This window comes from Bubalus bubalis, chromosome 9 (genome assembly GCF_019923935.1).
Source record: "Bubalus bubalis isolate 160015118507 breed Murrah chromosome 9, NDDB_SH_1, whole genome shotgun sequence".
In the NCBI taxonomy this organism is placed as follows: Eukaryota; Metazoa; Chordata; class Mammalia; order Artiodactyla; family Bovidae; genus Bubalus; species Bubalus bubalis.
Window position 1 is genome coordinate 104,710,379 of NC_059165.1, and position 19,397 is coordinate 104,729,775.

General features: G+C 48.7%; 2 protein-coding genes across 2 annotated transcripts in view; one reads left to right on the forward strand and one right to left on the reverse strand.

Moving 5' to 3' along the window:
- Window positions 1–147: 147 nt before the first annotated feature.
- NXNL1 (nucleoredoxin like 1) lies at window positions 148–4,887 on the reverse strand. The gene is made up of 2 exons (XM_025294180.2): window positions 4,064–4,887; window positions 148–490 (listed from the first exon to the last, which is right to left on the reverse strand). The coding sequence occupies exons 1-2, from the start codon at window positions 4,387–4,389 to the stop codon at window positions 160–162; spliced, it is 657 nt and encodes a 218-aa protein (XP_025149965.1). The 5' UTR covers window positions 4,390–4,887; the 3' UTR covers window positions 148–159.
- A 14,039-nt stretch (window positions 4,888–18,926) lies between these two features.
- SLC27A1 (solute carrier family 27 member 1) overlaps window positions 18,927–19,397 on the forward strand; it is a 42,131-nt gene continuing 41,660 nt past the window's right edge. The window contains exon 1 of the mRNA XM_006057903.3: window positions 18,927–19,288. The gene's annotated coding sequence lies outside the window, so the exon portion shown is untranslated. The remainder of the gene's footprint in view (window positions 19,289–19,397) is intronic.

A 19,397-nucleotide genomic window follows, 5' to 3' on the forward strand; every position in this document is an offset into this window, starting at 1 on the left:
AGGACTCATCTCAGACCTGCCCCTCTCTGTCCCCTCCCACCAAAAGGATCGGAGCAGCCGTCTTCCCCCTCCCCCCGGCTCCGCCCCAACCTTCCTCCTGAGGTTTCATCATAGAACTCCCAGTCCTGTCCACCCCCCCCCCGCCCCCGTCCCCAGGGGTCAGAACAGTCCCGCGGCCTCGCCCTCGGCCTCGCCCTCCTGTCCGGAGCCGCCCGCTCTTCCCCGGCCTCGTGCGCTCCGCGCAGCCGGGTCTACGCGGTACTTGCAGCGGCGCAGGGGCTCGGTAAGGCTCCGCGGCGCGGGGTCGTCCAGGTCCTCGGGCTGCAGAAAGCTGCGGTCCAGCACCTCAGCCGCCTCCTGCCAGTTGGCGAAGCAGGCAGGGCCCAGGCGCCGGATCTCGTCGGCCGCGTCGAGCGTCAGCACATCCCCGCTGGGTTTCAGCACCACGACAGCTGGCAGGCGCTCCACCGAGAACTGGCGCCCGAGGTCCCTGCGGGGCGGGTGGGTCAGTCCGATCGGACCCTCGTCCTAGATCCTGAGCTGAGGAACCCTCCACCCCTCCTCCTAGTACTTGCTGAGCGCCTTCTGTGTGCAAGTGTCCCATACAAGCCTCTGGGAATGCCCAGGAATCCAGAAAGCCAGGGGCCACCCTGGGCTCCTGGCTGTGCCTCCAACGCCCCAGCCACGCGCCCACCACAGGGCCTTTGCACTGGCTGTGTCCTCTACCTGGAGCGCTCTCCCCAGACATCTGAGGATTAAGACCCTGTATGCTGCAGACACCCAGCCTTACATTTCAGTGCCTCTCTCTCTGCAGCTCTTTCTGCGGATCCACATCTCTCCGCACCCAACGCACTGCATAGTTTATTTCTCCTGTTGTCATTTTCTCCCACAATAGAAAGCAGTTTCACTGGGGCACGGGTTTCTGTCTCTATACCTGGGTGTCCCCTGTGCCTGAAACAGTGCAGGACACACAGTAGATGCTCAGAAAACGCACATGGGATGAGTGAATAAATATTGATCAATTCCATAAAGAGGTATTAAACTGGCTAAAGGACTTAGGGGCAGAGAGGGCCTCTCTCTGGAGGTGCCCTTGGAGCTGAGATCTGCAGGATGAGGAAGGGGAGAACAGAGGAAGGTTTTCCCAGGCAGAGGGCTCAGCTGGTGCAAAGGCCTGGACATCGGGGAGAGATTGGAGTGCGGCCCTGATCATAGTGCAGGGCCATGGGAAGAACTTGATTTTGTTTTCTGTATGAGAGGAAGGCTGTCAGAAGCCATCCACTGGAGACCCCAGACTTCATCTCCCATTTAGGCCAGAATCTTATGCACTCCAGGACTCTTGCCTGGAAAATGCCGTGGACGGAGGAGCCTGGTAGGCTACAGTCCATGGGGTCGCAAAGAGTCGGACATGACTGAGCGACTTCACTTTCACTTTCATGCGGTCTATGGGATCTTAGTTCCCTGACTAGAGATCAAACCCACAATCCCTGCATTGGAAGTTTGGAGTCTTAACCCTTGGACCACCAAGGAATTTCCCTGGGTATCCTGTATTTTATCTGGCAGCCTGGTATGTAGGAAGGGTAGAGAGTAGAAACTGTCTGGATACTTGCCTGGGGGAAGGGTGTCCGACTCTTTGTGACCCCATGGACTGTAGCCCACCAGGCTCTTCTGTCCATGGGATTCTCCAGGCAAGAATACTGGAGTGGGTTGCCATGCCCTTCTTCAGGGGATCTGCCCCACCCAGGTATTGAACCCTTGACTCTTACGTCTCCTGCATTGACAGGTGGATTCTTTACCACTAGCACCACCTGTTGTTGAGAGGGCCGTGCCCCAAACAAAGTCAGTGTTTGGCTGTGATGCCCTTGTGGTTGGCATTCTTGCCCCTCAGGAGGGAGATATTTGCCCTTTGGGGAATGGAGCCTCCTCAGCTGCAGAAGCCTGTGGGAGTGAGCAAGTTTGCAAACTCTGATAATCTTGGGTGGCGGATAAAGGTCTCCATGACCAGAAACTTCTACGTTTTGTAACAAAACTGATGAGATCAGTAAAATGTCCCAAAATCTGCAACTCACTTTCAAATGGTTCAGCACAAACTTCACACCAGTGGAGATAAAAGCAAATAGAAACATATGAATAATCTTCATGGGGTTCATTGTGTGCTCCTTTCAACTTTTTGATATCTTTGAAATTATTCTTATCTCTCTCTCTTTTTTTCTCTTGGATGCTCTGTGCGGCTTGCAGGAAATTTTTCATGATAAAAACTGGGGGCTTAATAAGAATGTAAGTCTGAGTCTTCCCTGGTGGTCTAGTGGTTCAGGCTTCATGCTTCCACTGCAGGGAGCATAGGTTTGATCCCTGGTGGGGGAACTAAAATCTGCATGCCATGTGGTGCAGCCAAAAAATAAATAAAAAGAATGACAGTCTTACTGCAGAAAAGGGGAAAGTGTGAAAATAGCCACAAATGATCACACTGTTTATCGGGCAGCTCACTGGAAACCTTGAACCCAACCACCTCTCTCTCTCAGCTCCACTGCTTGTCTGAGGATCACAGGCCCACTTATTAGGTGACATTTGGGGCAGAGACATTACTTTGCCAACAAAGGTCCATCTAGTCAAGGCTATGGTTTTTCCTGTGGTCATATATGGATGTGAGAGTTGGACTGTGAAGAAAGCTGAGTGCTGAAGAATTGATGCTTTTGAACTGTGGTGTTGGAAAAGACTCTTGAGAATCCCTTGGACTGCAAGGATATCCAACCATTCCATTCTAAAGGAGATCAGCCCTGGGTGTTCATTGGAAGGACTGATGCTAAAGTTGAAACTCCAATACTTTGGCCACCTCATGCAAAGAGTTGACTCATTGGAAAAGACTCTGATGCTGGGAGGGATTGGGGGCAGGAGGAGAAGGGGACGACAGAGGTTAGGATGGCTGGATGGCATCACCAACTCAATGGACACGGGTTTGAATAAACTCTGGAAGTTGATGATGGACAGGGAGGCCTGGCGTGCTGGGATTTATGGGGTTGCAAAGAGTCGGACAGGACTGAACGACTGAACTGACTGACTGGGGCACTGCTACACACGGTGCCTGCTGGCTTCCCAGGTGGGCGCTAGTGGTAAAGAACCCGCCTGCCAATGCAGGAGACAGACTCGATTCCTGGGTTGATCCCTGGGTTGGGAAGATTCCTTGGAGGAGAGCATGACAACCCACTCCAGTATTCTTGCCTGGAGAATCCCAGGGACAGAGGATGGCTACAGCCCATGGTTACAGCCCATAGGGCCACAAAAGAGTTGGACACGACTGAAGTGACTTAACATGCATGCGTGGTACCTGCTGGCTTCTTACTCTGGGTGTTACAGTTCCCTGAACTGGCTGTTTTTTCTCTGAAATCCTCCGAGCCTTTGTGCTGTGTCTGTCCTCTGCCTGGAAACCCTTCCCTTTCCTAACTCTGTACCCTCCTTTCCTCCCTGTCCTTGGGGTTCTCTCTTTGAAGCCATTTCCTCTGGGAAGCATCCCCCGACTCCCAAATCTCAGCAAGGTCTCCCTGTTATATTTTCACGTGACACTCTCCCTTTCGCCTTTGGAACTGCTGCAGTTTGTTATTTATGTATTTCTTTGGGTGTTTGAGTGTTGGTTTCAGGTTTGGCTCGCCCCCTAGGTGGTAAACTCCCCTGCAGCTGGGTGGAAATGGGCATAGGTGCCCCTCCTTCCCCCATCTCCACGCCTGACTTCTCTGTCCTGACTGGCCCACAGAGGGTGCTTTTATCAACTCCAGATGGAACAGATACACCAATAAACAAATGGTCTTCCTGGGTAGCTCAAATGGTAAAGAATCTGCCTGCAACGTGGGAGACCTGGGTTCGATCCCTGAGTTGGGAAGATCCCCTGGAGAAGGACATGGCAACCCACTCCAGTATTCTTGCCTGGAGAATTTCATGGACAGAGGAGCCTGGCGGACTCCGGTCCATGGGGTTGCAAAGAGTTGGACACGACTTAGCAACCAACACTTCACTTTCAGCAGAAACAGCCCCTCCTCCAGGAAGCCCTCCCTGACCTCTCCTCTTGTCTCACCTCCTCAGGTCATCCTCAAAGGGCAAGAAGAACCACTTCTCGGGCATGTCCCTGAGGAACAGGTCTTGCTGCTCCTCCGTCAGGTCCTGGGACACGTACACCAGGGCCACCTGGGCTGCCCGCAGCACGTAGAACTCATCTGTGAGCCGCACGAAGAAGTCCCGGAGGATGCGTGCAAAGGCCTGGCACTCCGGGCAAGACCCAGCACCAAAGAACAGCAGCACCAGCCGGTTTTCCAGCCGACGGCTGAGCTCAGCCTCTGTGTCCAGCTCATCCTGGTCGCTGTTGTTTCGGATCAGGACGCGGCCAGAGAAAAGGGAGGCCATGGCAACTCTGGCTGGGTGCTGGGGACAGGGTGGAAGGACCTTGTGTGACCCTGAGCCTGCTGGCTGGCTGCTGCCCCAGGATTAGGAATCCTTAGGAGGCCAGTTTAGGACGTCAGTAATCTACCTAAACCTCGACCTGATTCTTTGCTGCCTCTGAGGGCAGAGGGCCAGCTGCTCATGGGCTGGTCTCAGGAGACAGCTGCGAAGAAACTAAGAAGCCAGTCAGACTGAGATGCGGGTGTGAAAATAGCTTATTCATGATGTGAAAAGATAAGTGAATCTTACTGAATGCACTCAGGAATTCAATCTTCATGAATGCATTTGGTAATCCTAAATCACAAAGGCTCTACTAATTAATGACTGTGATTTCTAAGTTGTTGTTTGGTCACTCAGTCGTGTCTGACTCTTTGTGACCCCATGGACTGCAACACTCCAGGTTTCCCTGTCCTTCACACTCTCCCAGAGTATTCAAACTCATGTCCATTGAGTCGGTGATGCCATCCAACCATCTCATCCTCTGTCGTCCCCTTCTCCTCCTGCTCTCAATCTTTCCCAGAATCAGGGTCTTTTCCAGTGAGTCAGCTCTTCGCATCAGGTGGCCAAAGGATTGGAGCTTCAGCTTCAGCATCAGTCCTTCCAATGAATATTCAAGATTTATTTCTTTTAGGATTGACTGGTTTGATCTTCTTGCAGTCCAAGGGACTCTCAAGAGTCTTCACATTTCAAAGGTATCAGTTTTTCGACGCTCAGCCTTCTCTGTGATCTAACGCTCACATCTGTACATGACTACTGAAAAAACCATAGCTTTGTCTATACAGACCTCTGTCGGCAAAGTGATGTCTCTGCTTTTTAATATACTGTCTAGGTTTGTCATAGCTTTTCTTCCAAGGAGCAAGCATCTTTTAATTTCGTGGCTGCAGTCACCATCCACAGTGATTTTGGAGCCCCAAAAATAAAAGTCTGTCCCCATCTATTTGCCATGTGATGGGACTGGATGCCACGATCGTAAGCTTTTTGAATGTTGAGTTTACTGTGATTTCTAAGTTGAGATGAGTGTAAATGATATTTGAAGGTATCCGCCTGCCATAACCATGAGGTGCTTGAAATTATCTGAGATTTACGCGGGTGACAGAGTCATAGAACTGGCCAATAGCTGCTTTGATAGCCCATGAGGAAATCATGCACAATTCCAGTTAGAAGTTAATAAGAGTCAACTATTTTTTTTCTTCCCTCCTCCCTCTTGAATTCTGTCTGGACAGCCCATCTTGAGATTCCATGGTGTCTTAAGTGTGAAATTCACCGTTATAGTATTTTGCAACCCTCTCCCATCAAGCCCTGGGGACTAGTTTCCCTCTCCTTGAAGCCAAGTTGGCTCCTAACTTGCCCCCTGCCTTTTTTTTAAGTTTTTTCATTAAAAAAATATTTTTTAATTCATGGCTCTGCTGGGTCTTCATTGCTACTCGCAGGTTTTCGCTAGCTGCAGTGAGCAGGGTCTACTCTTCGTTGCGGTGTGTGGGTCTCTCACTGCGGTGGTTTCTCTTGTTGCAGAGCACAGGCTCTAGAACACAGGATCAGCGGTTGTGGCACATGGGCTTAGTTACTCCCAGACATGTGGGATCCTCCTGGACCAGGGATCGAACCCGTGTCCCCTGCATTGGCAGGTGGATTCTTAGCCACTGAACGACAAGGGAAGTCTATTCTTGACTTGCTTTTGACCAATAGAATGTGATGGAAGACGCGAATTCTCAGGATAAGGCTATTCTTGCCTCCCACGCTCTCTCTTTTGGAACGTGGCCTCCTAACATCCCATGTAAGGAAGCTGATCTAGCCCCGAGGTTGGCAGACTTTTCATGTAAAGGGCCAGGGAGTAAATATTTTCCACATTGTAGGCCGTATGGTCTCTGCTACAACTTGGAATTCTCTCATTATGTGCATGCAGAAGCTTCTCTAGACAATATGAAAATGAACTTGTGTGTCTGGCTTCCAATAAAACTCTATTTACAGACATGGAAATTAGAATTTCCTAGAATTTTCATTTGTCATGGGATAGCAATCTTCTGACTTTTTTTTGTTTCAACTGTTCAAAAATGTGAAAACCTTTCTTTGCCCATAGTGAGCAGGGTTTGGCCTGTGACCCTGTGCTAATCTACTGGTTCAGAAGCCACATGGAAGACACCTAGATGCCCAGCCAACTGCCACGACCAACTGCCACACATGTGACCTTACAGCCTAGCTGCTAGCAGGATGTAGCAGAGTGCCTGAGCCAGGTGAGACCGGCAGAGGACCATCAAGTGTTACCGACCAGGGTTGGGTTCTTGGCCTCCTTAATCAATAGAAATTTATCAGAGGCCAGATAAGAAGTTCAGGCAAGACTTTACCGGCAGCCCTGCTGTAGCAGTGGGGAGAGAGAACAAGTAACAGTTTCTGTTGCTTGCTCACTCACTGGGGTGAGGGTAAGTATGTGTCCAGGAGTTGGGTAGGAGGGGTGGCTTTGGTGGTGGTATGTGCACGTGGGATACCCGATTGTTGTTGCTCAGTCACTCAGTCCTGTTCGACTCTTTGTGACCCCGTGGACTGCAGCGTGCCAGGCTTCCCTGTCCTTCACCATCTCCCAGAGCTTGCTCAAACTCATGTTCATTGAGTCAGTGATGCCATCCAACCGTCTCATCCTCTGTCATCCCCTTCTCCTCCTGCCTTCAATCTTTCCTGGCAAGAGGGTCTTTTCTAATGAGTCAGTTCATCGCATCAGGTGGCCACAGCATTGAAGCTTCAGCTTCAGCATCAATCCTTCTAATGAATATTCAGGATTGACTTCCTTTAGGATTGACTGGTTTGATCTTGCTGTCCAAGGGACTCTCCAGAGTCTTCTCCAACACTACAGTTCAAAAGCATCAATTCTTCTGTATTCAGCCTTCTTTATGGTTCAATTCTTACATCCATACATGACTAGTGGAAAAACCATAGCTTTGATTATACAGACCTTTGTTGGCAAAGTAATGTCTCTGCTTTTTAATATGCTGTCTAGGTTGGTCATAGCTTTTCTTCCAAGGAACAAGCATCTTTTAATTTTGTGGCTGCACTCACCATCTGCAGTGATTTTGGAGCCCCCCAAAATAGTCTACCACTGTTTCCATTGATTCCCCATCTATTTGCCATGAAGTGATGGGACCTAATGCCATGATCTTCGTTTTTTGCATACTGAGTTTTAAGCCAGCTTTTTCACTCTCTTCTTTCACTTTCATCAAGAGGCTCTTTAGTTCCTCTTCACTTTCTACCATAAGGGTGGTGTCATCTGCATATCTGAGGTTATTGATATTTCTCTTGGCAATCTTGATTCCAGCTTGTGCTTCATCCAGCCTAGTGTTTCAAACTCTGTATATAAGTTATATAAGGGTGACAATATACAGCCTTGATGTACTCCTTTCCCAATTTGGAACCAGTCTGTTGTTTCATATCCAGTTCTAACTGTTGCTTCTTGACCTGCATGCAGGTTTCTCAGGAGGCAGGTAAGGAGGTCTGGTGTTCCTATCTCTTGAAGAATTTTCCACAGTTTGTTGTGATCCACACAGTCAAAGGCTTTAGTGTAGTCAATGAAACAGAAGTAGATGTTTTTCTGTAATTCTCTTGCTTTTTATGATCCAACAGATGTTGGCAATTTGATCTTTGCTTCCTCTGTCTTTTCTAAATCCAGCTTGAACATCTGGAAATTCTCAGTTCATGTTCTGCTGAAGCTTGTCTTGGAGAATTTTGAGCATTTCTTTGCTAGCATGTGAAATGAGTGCAACCGTGTCCTAATTTGAACGTTCTTTGGCATTGCCTTTCTTTGGGACTGGAATGAAAACTGATCTTTTCCAGTCCTGTGGCCACTCCTGAGTTTTCCATATTTGCTGGCATATTGAGTGCAGCACTTTCACAGCATCATCTTTTAGGATTTGAAATAGCTCAACTGGAATTCCATCACCTCCACTAGCTTTGTTTGTAGTGATGTTTCCTAAGACCCACTAGACTTCACATTCCAGGATGTCTGGCTCTAGGTGAGTGATCACACCATCGTGATTATCGGGGTCATGAAGATCTTTTTTGTACAGTTCTTCTGTGTATTCTTGCCACGTCTTCTTAATATCTTCTGCTTCTGTTAGGTCCCTACCATTTCTGCCCTTTATTGAGCCCATCTTTGCATGAAATGTTCCCTTGGTATCTCTAATTTTCTTGAAGAGATCTCTAGTCTTTCCCATTCTGTTGTTTTCCTCTATTTATTTGCATTGATCACTGAGGAAGGCTTTCTTATCTCTCCTTGCTATTCTTTGGAACTCTGCATTCAAATGGGTATATCTTTCCTTTTCTCCTCTGCCTTTCGCTTCTCTTCTTTTCTCAGCAATTTGTAAGGCTTTCTCAGACATCTGTTTTGCCATTTTGCATTTCGTTTTCTTTTTTTTTTAAGTTCTACCAGTTTATTGCTACCAACTCATCTCCCTCCACCCTCATGCATGCGTGCTCAGTCATGTAACCCCATGAACTGCAGCCCACCAGGCTCCTCTGTCCATGGGATTCTCCAGGCAAGAATACTGGAGTGGGTTGCCATTTTATTCTCCATGCATTTCTTTCTCCTGGGGATGGTTTTGATCACTGCCTCCTGTATAATGTCACAAACCTCCGTCCATAGCTCTTCAGGCACTCTATCAGATCTAATCCCTTGAATCCATTTGTCACTTCCCCTGTATAATCATAAGGGATTTGATTTAGGTTTACCTGAATGGTCTAGTGGTTTTCCCTATTTTCTTCAATTTAATTATGAATTTTGCAATAAGGAGCTCATGATCTGAGCCATAGTCATATTCAGGTCCTGTTTTTGCTGACTGTATAGAGCTTCTCCATCTTTGGCTGCAAAGAATATAATCAATTTGATTTTGGTGTTGACCATCTGGTGATGCCCATGTGTAGAGTCATCTCTTATGTTGTAGGAAGAAGGTGTTTTCTATGACCAGTGCATTCTCTTAGCAAAACTCTGTTAGCTTTTGCCCTGCTTCATTTTGTACTCCAAGGCCAAACTTGCCTGTTACTCCAGGGATCTCTTAACTTCCTACTTTTGCATTCTAACCCCCTATGACGAAAAGGACATCTCTTTTTTGGTGTGTGTTCTAGAAGGTCTTGTAGGTCTTCACAGAACTGTTCAACTTCAGCCTCTTCGGCATTAGTGGTTGGGGCATAGACTTGGATTACTGTAATATTGAATGGTTAGCTTGGAAACAAACAGATATTATTCTGTCGTTTTTGAGACTGCACCCAAGTACTGCATTTTGGACTCTTTTGTTGACTGGAAGGGCTACTCCATTTCTTCTAAGGGATTCTTGTCCACAGTAGTAGATATAATGGTCATCTGAAGTAAATTCACCCATTCCTGTCCATTTTAGGTCACCGACTCCTAAAATGTTGACCATCACTCTTGCCATCTCCTGTTTGACCTTTTCCAATTTACCTTGATTCATGGACCTAACATTTACAGGTTCCTATGCAACATTTTCCTTTACAGCATCAGACTTTACTTCCATCACCAATCACATCCACAACTGGGTGTTGTTTTTGCTTTGGCTCCATCTCTTCATTCTTTCTGGAGTTATTTCTCCACTCTTCTCCAGGAGCATATTGGGCACCTACCGACCTGGGGAGTTCATCTTTCAGTGTCCTATCTTTTTGCCTTTTCATACTGTTCATGGGGTTCTCAAGGCAAGAATGCTGAAGTGGTTTGCCATTCCCTTCTCCAGTGGACCACGTTTTGTCAGAAGTCTGCATGACCCGTCCATCTTGGGTGGCCCTACTCGGCATTGGCTCATAGTTTCTTTGAGTTGGACAAGGCTGTGATCCATGTGGTCAGTTTGATTAGTTTTCTGTGATTATGGTTTTCGTTCTGTCTGCCCTCTGATGGATGAGTATAAGAGGCTTGTGGAAGCTTTCTGGTGGGAGGGACTGGCTGTGGGGGAATCTGGGTCTTGCTCTGATGGGTAGGGCCATGCTCAGCACATCTTTAATCTAATTTTCTGCTGATGGGTGGTGCTGTGTTCTCTTCCTGTAGTTTGGCCTGAGGCCAGACTATGGTAGGGCTAATGGCAGTAATGACCACCTCCTTCAAAAGGACTTATGCCAGAATGCGGGGCCTCCCAGGACTGTTGTACTTAGTGCCCCTGACCCTTGGCAGGCCACTGTCGACCCACACCTCCACCAGAGACTCCTGGACACTCACAGGCAAGTCTGGCTCAGTCTCCTGTGGGGTCGCTGCTCCTTTCTCCTGGGTCCTGGTGCACACAAGGTTTTGTTGTGCCCTCCAAGAGTCTTGCTTCCCTGTGGGTTCTCAGCCCTTTGGCTGGATCCCCAGTTTGGGAAATCTGTTGTGGGCCTTAGAACTTTTGCAACAGTGTGAGAACTTCTTTGGTGTAATTGTTCTTCAGTTTGTGGGTCATCTGCTCTGCAGCTCTATGGTGGGGCTGATGGTGACTTCCTCCAAGAGGACTTAGGCCACATGCCACGATGCCCGGGTCTGCTGCAGCCAGAGCCCCTGTCCCTGTGGCAGGCCACTGCTGACACTTGCCTCTGCAGGAGACACTCAAACACTCAACGGCAGGTCTGGCCCAGTCTCCTGTGGGGGTCACTGCTCCTTTCCCTGGGTCCTGGTGTGCACAAGGTTTTATTTGTGCCCTCTGAGCATCTCTGGTAGGTCTGAGATTTGATTTGAAATGCGATTGCACCTCTCCTACCATCTTTTTGGGGCTTCTCCTTTGCCCTTGGACACTGGGTATCTTTTTTTGGTGGGATCCAACATACTCCTGTCAATAGCTGTTCAGCAGCTAGCTGCAATTTTGGTGTTCATGCCGAAGATGAACTTTTCTTCCTGACACCCTGTTTTTGCTCCCTGATCTTCAGAAGTGGCAGTTGGGTTTGTTTGTTTGGTTTTTTTTTTTTTTTTTTTTTTTTTTTGGTCTTTTTGTACCTTGTTGTCCACAGTTTGCAGTTTTGGTTTTGTTTTTAATATTTATTTTTGTTTATCTATTTGGCTGTGCCAGGTCCTAGCTGTGGCATGCAGGATCTTTAGTTGTGGCTTGTGGGATCTAGTTCCTTGATCAGGGATTGAACCCAGGCCCCCTGCCTTGGGAGTGTGGACCACCAGGGAAGACCCATATGCATTAATGTTTAGTCCCTGATCTCCCTACGAGGGAGCTCAGTTGTTAAAGAATCCGCCTGTAATGCAGGAGAGCTGGGTTAGATCCCTGAGTTGGGAAGATCCCTTGGAGAAGGAAATGGCAACCCACTCCAGTATTCTTGCCTGGAGAATCCCATGGACACAGGAGCCTGATGGGCTACAGTCCACAGGGTCGCAAGAGTCGGACACAACTTAGTGACTAAACCACCATGAAAGCAAAAGTTGCTCAGTCGTGTCTCACTCTTTGCGACCCCATGGACTAGATAGTCCCTGGAATTCTCTAGGCCAGAATACTGAGTGGGTAGCCTTTCCTTCTCCCAAACCACCATAGTTTCTTTGTATTTTTCTCCTCAAGGAGACATCTGTCCAGGTACAAGCGCTGCAGCAAAGGGTTCCAGGTCCCAGGTCCCAGTCTCAGAGACAGCTCATGGGACCCTGAGAAATAGTTGATTACCCTTGTATGAAAGCACTCAGTAGAACACCAGACCTTGAGGACGTTTTCTTGATCTGGGGAAATGTGAGAGACTCTGAAAGAAACTCAGTACTGGTTTTAAATAGTAAAAAAGAAAACCCACAAAATCCTCATTCTCAAGAGTCTACTTTGCCTTGTCAAGGCTTTTATCACCAGGCCCATACCTGATGGGTCCCCATTAGGCTTTGTTGGTGGCTCTGTGGTTAAGAATCTGCCTGCCAATCCAGGAGATGTGGGTTCAATCCCTGTGTCAGGAGGACCCCCTGGAGAAGGAAATGGCAACCCACTCCAGCATTCTTGCCTGGAAAAATCCCATGGACAGAGGAGCCTGGTGGGCTATGGTCCATGGGGTCGAAGAAGAATCGGATACGACTTCATTCTGATAGGGATAGAGTAAGATAGTTACACAGTTAGAAATCCCACTTGGGGATGATAGGTAGAGAAGGACTTCAGGAGATCATTATAAACTAGACACCGATCAGGAAATGCCCAGACCTTCTGGTGACTAAGCAACAATTGGAACATTTTGAAATTAAACAAACTTACTTAGGCCAGTATCACAGAAAAAGATACAAGACCCACTCTTGGCCTTGTGAGGTCTGTAAGATAAAGAACCCTGAAAAACTGCATTCCTGCACGTAGCGTGCACAAGAATATGGGGGAAAGGTGAAAGAAACTGGGGGAAAGGTGAAAGAAACTAGGGGAAAGGTGACATCATACTGAAACCTGAGATGAATTACCATATTTTCGTCTATGTTACAGACTTTTTGCTAATATCCATATGATTCTAGGTAGCCCATAAGAGTCCCAGTTAGACCATATAGAGTTAAAAGAGGAGCTAATGATGTAAGTCTTGACATCTACCCAAGAATGAGGAAGAAAGTGGCATTCTTTCCTCCCCACTTTTTCTTCTTAAAGACGTATCTGTTTGCTCATTTATTTTTGGCTGTGCTGGGTCTCCGTTGCTGCTTGTGGGATGTCTCTCATTGTGGGGAGAGGGCACTGCCTTTCGTTGTGATGTGCGGGCTTCTCATTGTGGTGACTTCTCTTGCTGCAGAGCACAGGCTCTGGGAGCTCTTGCTCCGGTCGCTGTGGCGCCCGGGCTTAGCTGCTCCAAGTCCTGTGGGTTCTTCCTGGACTAGGGAGCGAACCTGTGTGCCTTGTTTTGGCAGGTGTATCCTTAACCACTGGACCACCAGGGAAGGGCTTCCCTGGTGGCTCAGATGGTAAAGAATCCACCTGCAATGCAGGAGACCTGGGTTCGACCCCCCTGCTTTGTTCTCAGTGTGGCAGAGTGCTCGTGCCTGCCTGCTTTTATCCTTCACAAGCATCCTATACTATTAAAGCCACTTCTTACCTATCACTTTGCCTCTTGTTGAATTCTTTCTGCACCAAGACAAAAGCATCTGAGCTTCAGTAAGCTCTGTGATCAGGTGTGACGTTTCAGCTGGGAGATTGTGGGTTTGAATCCCATCTAAAGGCATGTGGCTTCAATTCCGTTCAGAAACAATTTCCTGGTCAGATTTTCCTCAGTCTGCCAGAACCGTGGGAAGTCCCAACTTGTTGTGAATTCAAGATGTTACTGAGAGCAAAATGATCTCAACGATGGAGAATTTTTCTATGATGTTTATGAGGTGTGAAGGAAAATAAAAGCAAACCTCAGGAAAGTGGTGTTGGGAGGCCAGAAGGGGGAGCTCTCACGCAGTACACTCAAGGTCAATAATAGGAAGACCTGTCCTTTACAGCGGAGAAGGCGATGGCACCCCACTCCAGTACTCTTGCCTGGAAAATCCTGTGGACGGAGGAGCCCAGTAGGCTGCAGTCCATGGGGTCGCTCAGAGTTGGACAAGACTGAGCTACTTCACCTTCACTTTTCACCTTCATGCATTGGAGTAGGAAATGGCAACCCATTCCAATATTCTTGCCTGGAGAATCCCAGTGACAGGGGAGCCTGGTGGGCTGCTGTCTTTGGGGTCGCACAGAGTTGGACACGACTGAAGCGACTTAGCAGTAGCAGCAGCAGTCCTTTACAGGCCCCAACAGAAGAATCATCAGTTACAGGCACCAAGAAGAAAAGATGTACATTGCATCTGAGCGACTTCACTTTCACTTTTCACTTTCATGCATTGGAGAAGGAATTGGCAACCCACTCCAGTGTTCTTGCCTGGAGAATCCCAGGGACCGGGGAGCCTAGTGGGCTGCCGTCTATGGGATCGCACAGAGTTGGACACGACTGAAGTGACTTAGCAGCAGCAGCAGCATCACCTACAGGAAATCGACTCCCCCAGGAACTTTGCCAATGAGAAACTGTCATCACCCGAACTCTCACTTTTCTCCAATGGATTTCCCTAAAACAATGTCTCTCAACTTCCTCCTTTTTCTCTGTAAAAGAATGACCCTCTCCTTTAAAAAAATGATTATTTATTCATTTATTTGGTTTTTCCAGTAATCATGTATGGATGTAAGAGTTGGACTATATAAAGAAGGCTAAGTGCCTAAGAATTGATGCTTTTGAACTGTGGTGTTGGAGAAGACTCTTGAGAGTCCCTTGGACTGCAAGGAGATCCAACTAGTCCATCCTAAAGGAGATCAGTCCTGGGTGTTCATTGGAAGGACTGATGTTGAAGCTGAAACTCCAATACTTTGGCCACCTGATGCTAAGAACTGACTCATTTGAAAAGACCCTGATGCTGGGAGGGATTGGGGGCAGGGGGAGAAGGGGACGACAGAGGATGAGATAGTTGGATGACATCACTGACTCCATGGACGTGAGTTTGAGTAAACTCCAGAAGTTGGTGATGGACAGGGAGGCCTGGTGTGCTGCAGTCCATGGGGTCGCAAAGAGTCGGACACGACTGAGCGACTGAACTGAACTGATTTATTTTGGCTGCACTGGGTGTTTGTTGCATCATGGGCTTAGTTGTACGTGGAATCTTAGTTCCCCAACCAGGGACTGAACCCAGCCCCTGGGTGTGTGTATTGAGAGCACAGAGTCTTATCCACTGGACCACCAAGAAGTCCCTTTGTCTGGTGTGTTTTTTTTTTTTTTTTCCTTTTTAATCATTGGACTTGCCTATGGTTTATGCTGTAGCTTGCGTGTCCTGAATTGCAATTCCATGCTATTCCCCTATAAGCCCGTCTTTGCTGGTAAAATAACGGTTTTATTTTTAAGGTCAACAGAGGTGCTGGGCTTGTGTTCTCAGAACAGCCCTATAAGGCCTGCGTGGTTTATTCCATTTTACAGTGAAGCATAGAACCTGGGAGCAGTCACTCAGCCAATGATATCTGTCAGACTGCACAGCACATCCCAGCTTGACCGGACCTTTCAGCTATCCCAGAATTTCCAAACTGTAGCACCTCTCCCCTTTGGGGCCAGATCATTCTGGGGGCTGGCCCAGAATGTCTTGAACATCACAGGACATTTGGCAGAATCCCTGGCCTGGACTCACTAGATATCATAAGACCCTCCACTCCCACCACACGATTCATTGTAACAATTAGCAATGCCTCCTGGGACTTCCCTGGCTGTCCGTGGCTGAGACTCTGAGCTCCCAATTCAGGGAGCCCTCGTTTACCCCTGGTCAGAGAACTAGATCTCACATGCCACAACTAAGACCCAGCACAGCCATATAAATAAATACATACATAAATAAATATTTTTTAAATGTCTCTAGGTGTCAACAAATGTCCAGAGGGGGCAGGATGACCTCCTAGTTGAGAATCACTGCTCTAATGTGTTACCCTACTGTTACTGGGCTGACTGGTTGCCCTTACAGAGACATGTGCAAGTCCTTAACCCCCTAGAACCTGTGACTGTGACCTTTCTTTGGATAAAGGGTCTTTGCAGATGCAATTAAATTAAAATTTCATGAGGCGATCATCCTGGATTATCTAGGTAGGTCCTAAATCCAACAAGTGTCCTTGTAAGAGGCACAAGAGATACAGACACAGGGAAGCAATGTGAAGATGGAGGCAGAGATTGGACGAAGGTGGCCACAAGCCAAGGAATGCCTGGAACTGGAGGCAGGAGGGAGATGCCGCCCCCCCACCCAGAGTAAAGGGATCAGAGATTCATTCCCTGTGGACTGAAACTCCAAGACAAAAACAGCAGGACAATTAAAGGAGGAGGCTGGGCCCTGCCCAGACCACATATTTCTCATTCTTGAAGTCAGGAGAACTTCCTGACCACATATGTGCAGAAAGACTCTTTAGAAGTCAAAGGTGATATGAAAGGACGCTCTATGCCTTTTCAGTAAATCCATCTTGGCTAAGAGATGCATAAGCACACATGGGAGGATCCTGAGATATACGAAACATGAACTGTGAACCAGGAAATCAAAATGACTGGCCAAAGGAAACCCGGAAGAAATGCCCCCTAAAAGTAATTCAACTACCACAAGGGCACAACTCAGTGGCTCTTTCTCTCTCTGAGTCTGCCCATGTGCCTATGCATGTCAGTCAGATCAATCGCCCCGTCGTGCCCGACTCTTTGTGACCCCGTGGACTGCAGCACGCCAGGCTTCCCTGTCCATCACCAATTCCCAGAGCTTGCTCAAACTCATGTCTATTGAGTCGGTGATGCCATCCAACCAGCTCATCCTCTGTCATCCCCTTCTCCTCCTGCCTTCAATCTTACCCAGCATCAGGGTCTTAGGAGTCAGTTCTTCACATCAGGTGACCAAAGTATTGGAGCTTCAGCTGCAGCATCAGTCCTTCCAATGAATACCCACATGTACTGTACTCTTTTTGCTCTTAATACTTTGTTTGACTACCTTCCATCTTTGCGGGAATTCTTTTCTGCAAAGCCAAAGGGCCAGGGCCTTGTCACTGACCACCAGTCCACTGGCTAAGATTTGGTGGTCTCCCACCAACCTGGCCTCAGTCTCCAGCTGGGAACCCAAGCCCTGCTTCAGGCTGTTCCTTGCTGAGGACACCTGAGGTCAGAACCACCAGAAATGAAAAGAGGCAAGAAAGGACCTCTAGAAATTCCAGACAGAGGGAAGTTGCTGACACTTTGATTTCTGAGTCCGGCTTCAGGAAAAACTGTAAGACAATACACCCCTGTTATTTTAAGCTACTCAGTTTGTAGGATGTTGTTATGGCATCCCCACTCAACTAATACTTCTACTGTGGTGGCCACTTGAACTTGGCTGAGAGAAACTACCCCCTCCCCCACAGTGCTCATGTTCTATTTATAGCGCAATTCCCCTGTTGTGATGGTCCACTTATTTTATTTCAACGTATGCTTCACTTCTCTCGTTCTTCCAGAAAGTTCTGATAATTCCTTCTGCTGAGGCCTGTGGTTACCTGGGGAAGGGAGACACTTGTCTTTCTGTGTCCCCCACCTACTGTGTGCCTGTTCATTCCCCAGATGAGAAACCTCCAAGAAACTTTGTGCATGGTGCCCTGGGAGGTGATCAGCCAGAGGGCAACAAATGCGCAGAGGTGAGAGGTGCCCCATCCAGGATCACCCCACTGGAGAGGCTCAGAGCCTGCTTTGACCCTGAAGCTTGAGTCCTGCTCCCCTTGTCCAGGTCTCAGTTTCCCCTTCTGTGAAATGGGGACAGGACTGTTCCTTTACCGGTCATCTGGAACCCTGGAGAATTGCTATGTTTTTGGAACTGGGAATTATTCAGATCTTAGGAAGGGAATGCTGCCCTGTGTTGTGTGATGTCCCTGGGGGTGTGTGGAAGGAAGCCCTTATGTAAAGAGATAACCAAAGGGCTTCCCAGGTGGCGCTAGTGGTAAAGAACCTGCTTGCCAATGCAGGAGATGTAGGAGACGTGGGTTCGTTCCCTGGGTCCGATGCCTGGGTCGGGAAGATCCCCTGGAGGACAGCACAGCAACTCACTCCAGTATTCTTGCCTGGAGAATCCCATGGACAGAGGAGCCTGGCAGGCTACAGTCTGTAGAGTTGCAAAGAGTTGGACACAACTGAAGCGACTTAGCAGCAGCAGCAGGGGTAAAAAAAGAACACTGCTCACTGAAAACAGCTTGGGTCAGTGCTAGGGAAATGGTCCCTCCACTGGAGGAGTACTGGCACCATCTCAAGAAAAAGGTGGGTCTCCAGAGCCGTTAGGACTTGGGGATTGCTGACTGAAGACCCACAAGAGTGTCTCCAGTAGCCACGGGAGGAGTTAGAAGAGATTGTTATGTGGCATATGGGATCTTAAGTTGCTCCACCAGGGATGAACCCTGTGGAAGCACAGAATCTTAATAACCACTGGACCACCAGGGAAGTCCCATGTGTACTACTGGTTTTTAGCCAGGGCTCAGTAAACTTGGAAAGATGGGGGGAGGAGGAGAGAGAAGAAAGTGGAAGAAGAAGTCGGGAGGAGGGAAGGCCACAGGATGGGAGGAGAAAGGGAAGAGGAGTGGGTGGAGGAGGAGAAGTGCACAAAGGGGGAAGTGGAGGAAGGCTAAGGGAGCGGGCAGAAAACTTGAAGAAGGGAAGGAGAATGGGGGAGGGGGGTGGGGGGGAATCAGGGCAAGATGGAGAAGAGGGAGAAGTTTAAGGAAGACTGAAAGGGGAGGAAGGGCAGCAAGCTCTCTGCCCACATTTGTGAAAGAATGAATCTCAACTCCAGCTAGTGCGACAGTGTCAAGCCTCCGTTTCTTTACCTGTAAAATGGGGTGATCAGAATAGTGCTATCTGGAAGGAAAAGAGTAACTGCTATAGTTTCTGGGCATTTCTGATCCCTAGCTGAGAAAGTCGGGGACCAATGGCTGGCTCTGGGCCTGTCTTCCGGATCTGCCTCCTCGTCCCCATTTCACCCACCCTAGGCAGCCCGCAGGGACCAATGGCGGCATGTGTGGGGGGAGTGCCTGCCCAGTCCTGTCCTCTAAATGGTGCTGGAAGCAGGCGCTGGCTGCCTCCCAAGGAGAGAGCTGAGAAGGTCGGCCAAGCAGGAAAGAAACAAGCAGGGGTGGGATAGGCAGGGGGGCAGAGGTAGGGGGAGCTTGGAGAGAGGGTTTCAAGGGAGAGGCCCACATGGGCACAATGCAATCACAGCAGGCCCCATGAGACTGCAGAACCAGAAGCCCCAAGGGGAGGTCCCCTGTCTTGCCCTCATTGTCCGTGTCCGCCTCCTGCCTGAGCTTCTGGGAGCCCACGGCCGAGCAGCCAAAGCCTGAGGATCCGCGAGCGGCTCCAGGTCAGCCAGGGAACAAGGTGGTGAGCCTTGAGGACAGCGCTGGCCCTCACCTGATCAGCTGGAGGGCTTTAGGGTCTCCAGGTGAGCATTCAGGGTTAGGGTTGCAAATAAAGGACTCTGTGGAGCTTCCTGTGGAAGGATGGGGACCTGGTGTGTGGATTTTTTTATCCTCCCTGGGCAGCTGGGGTGT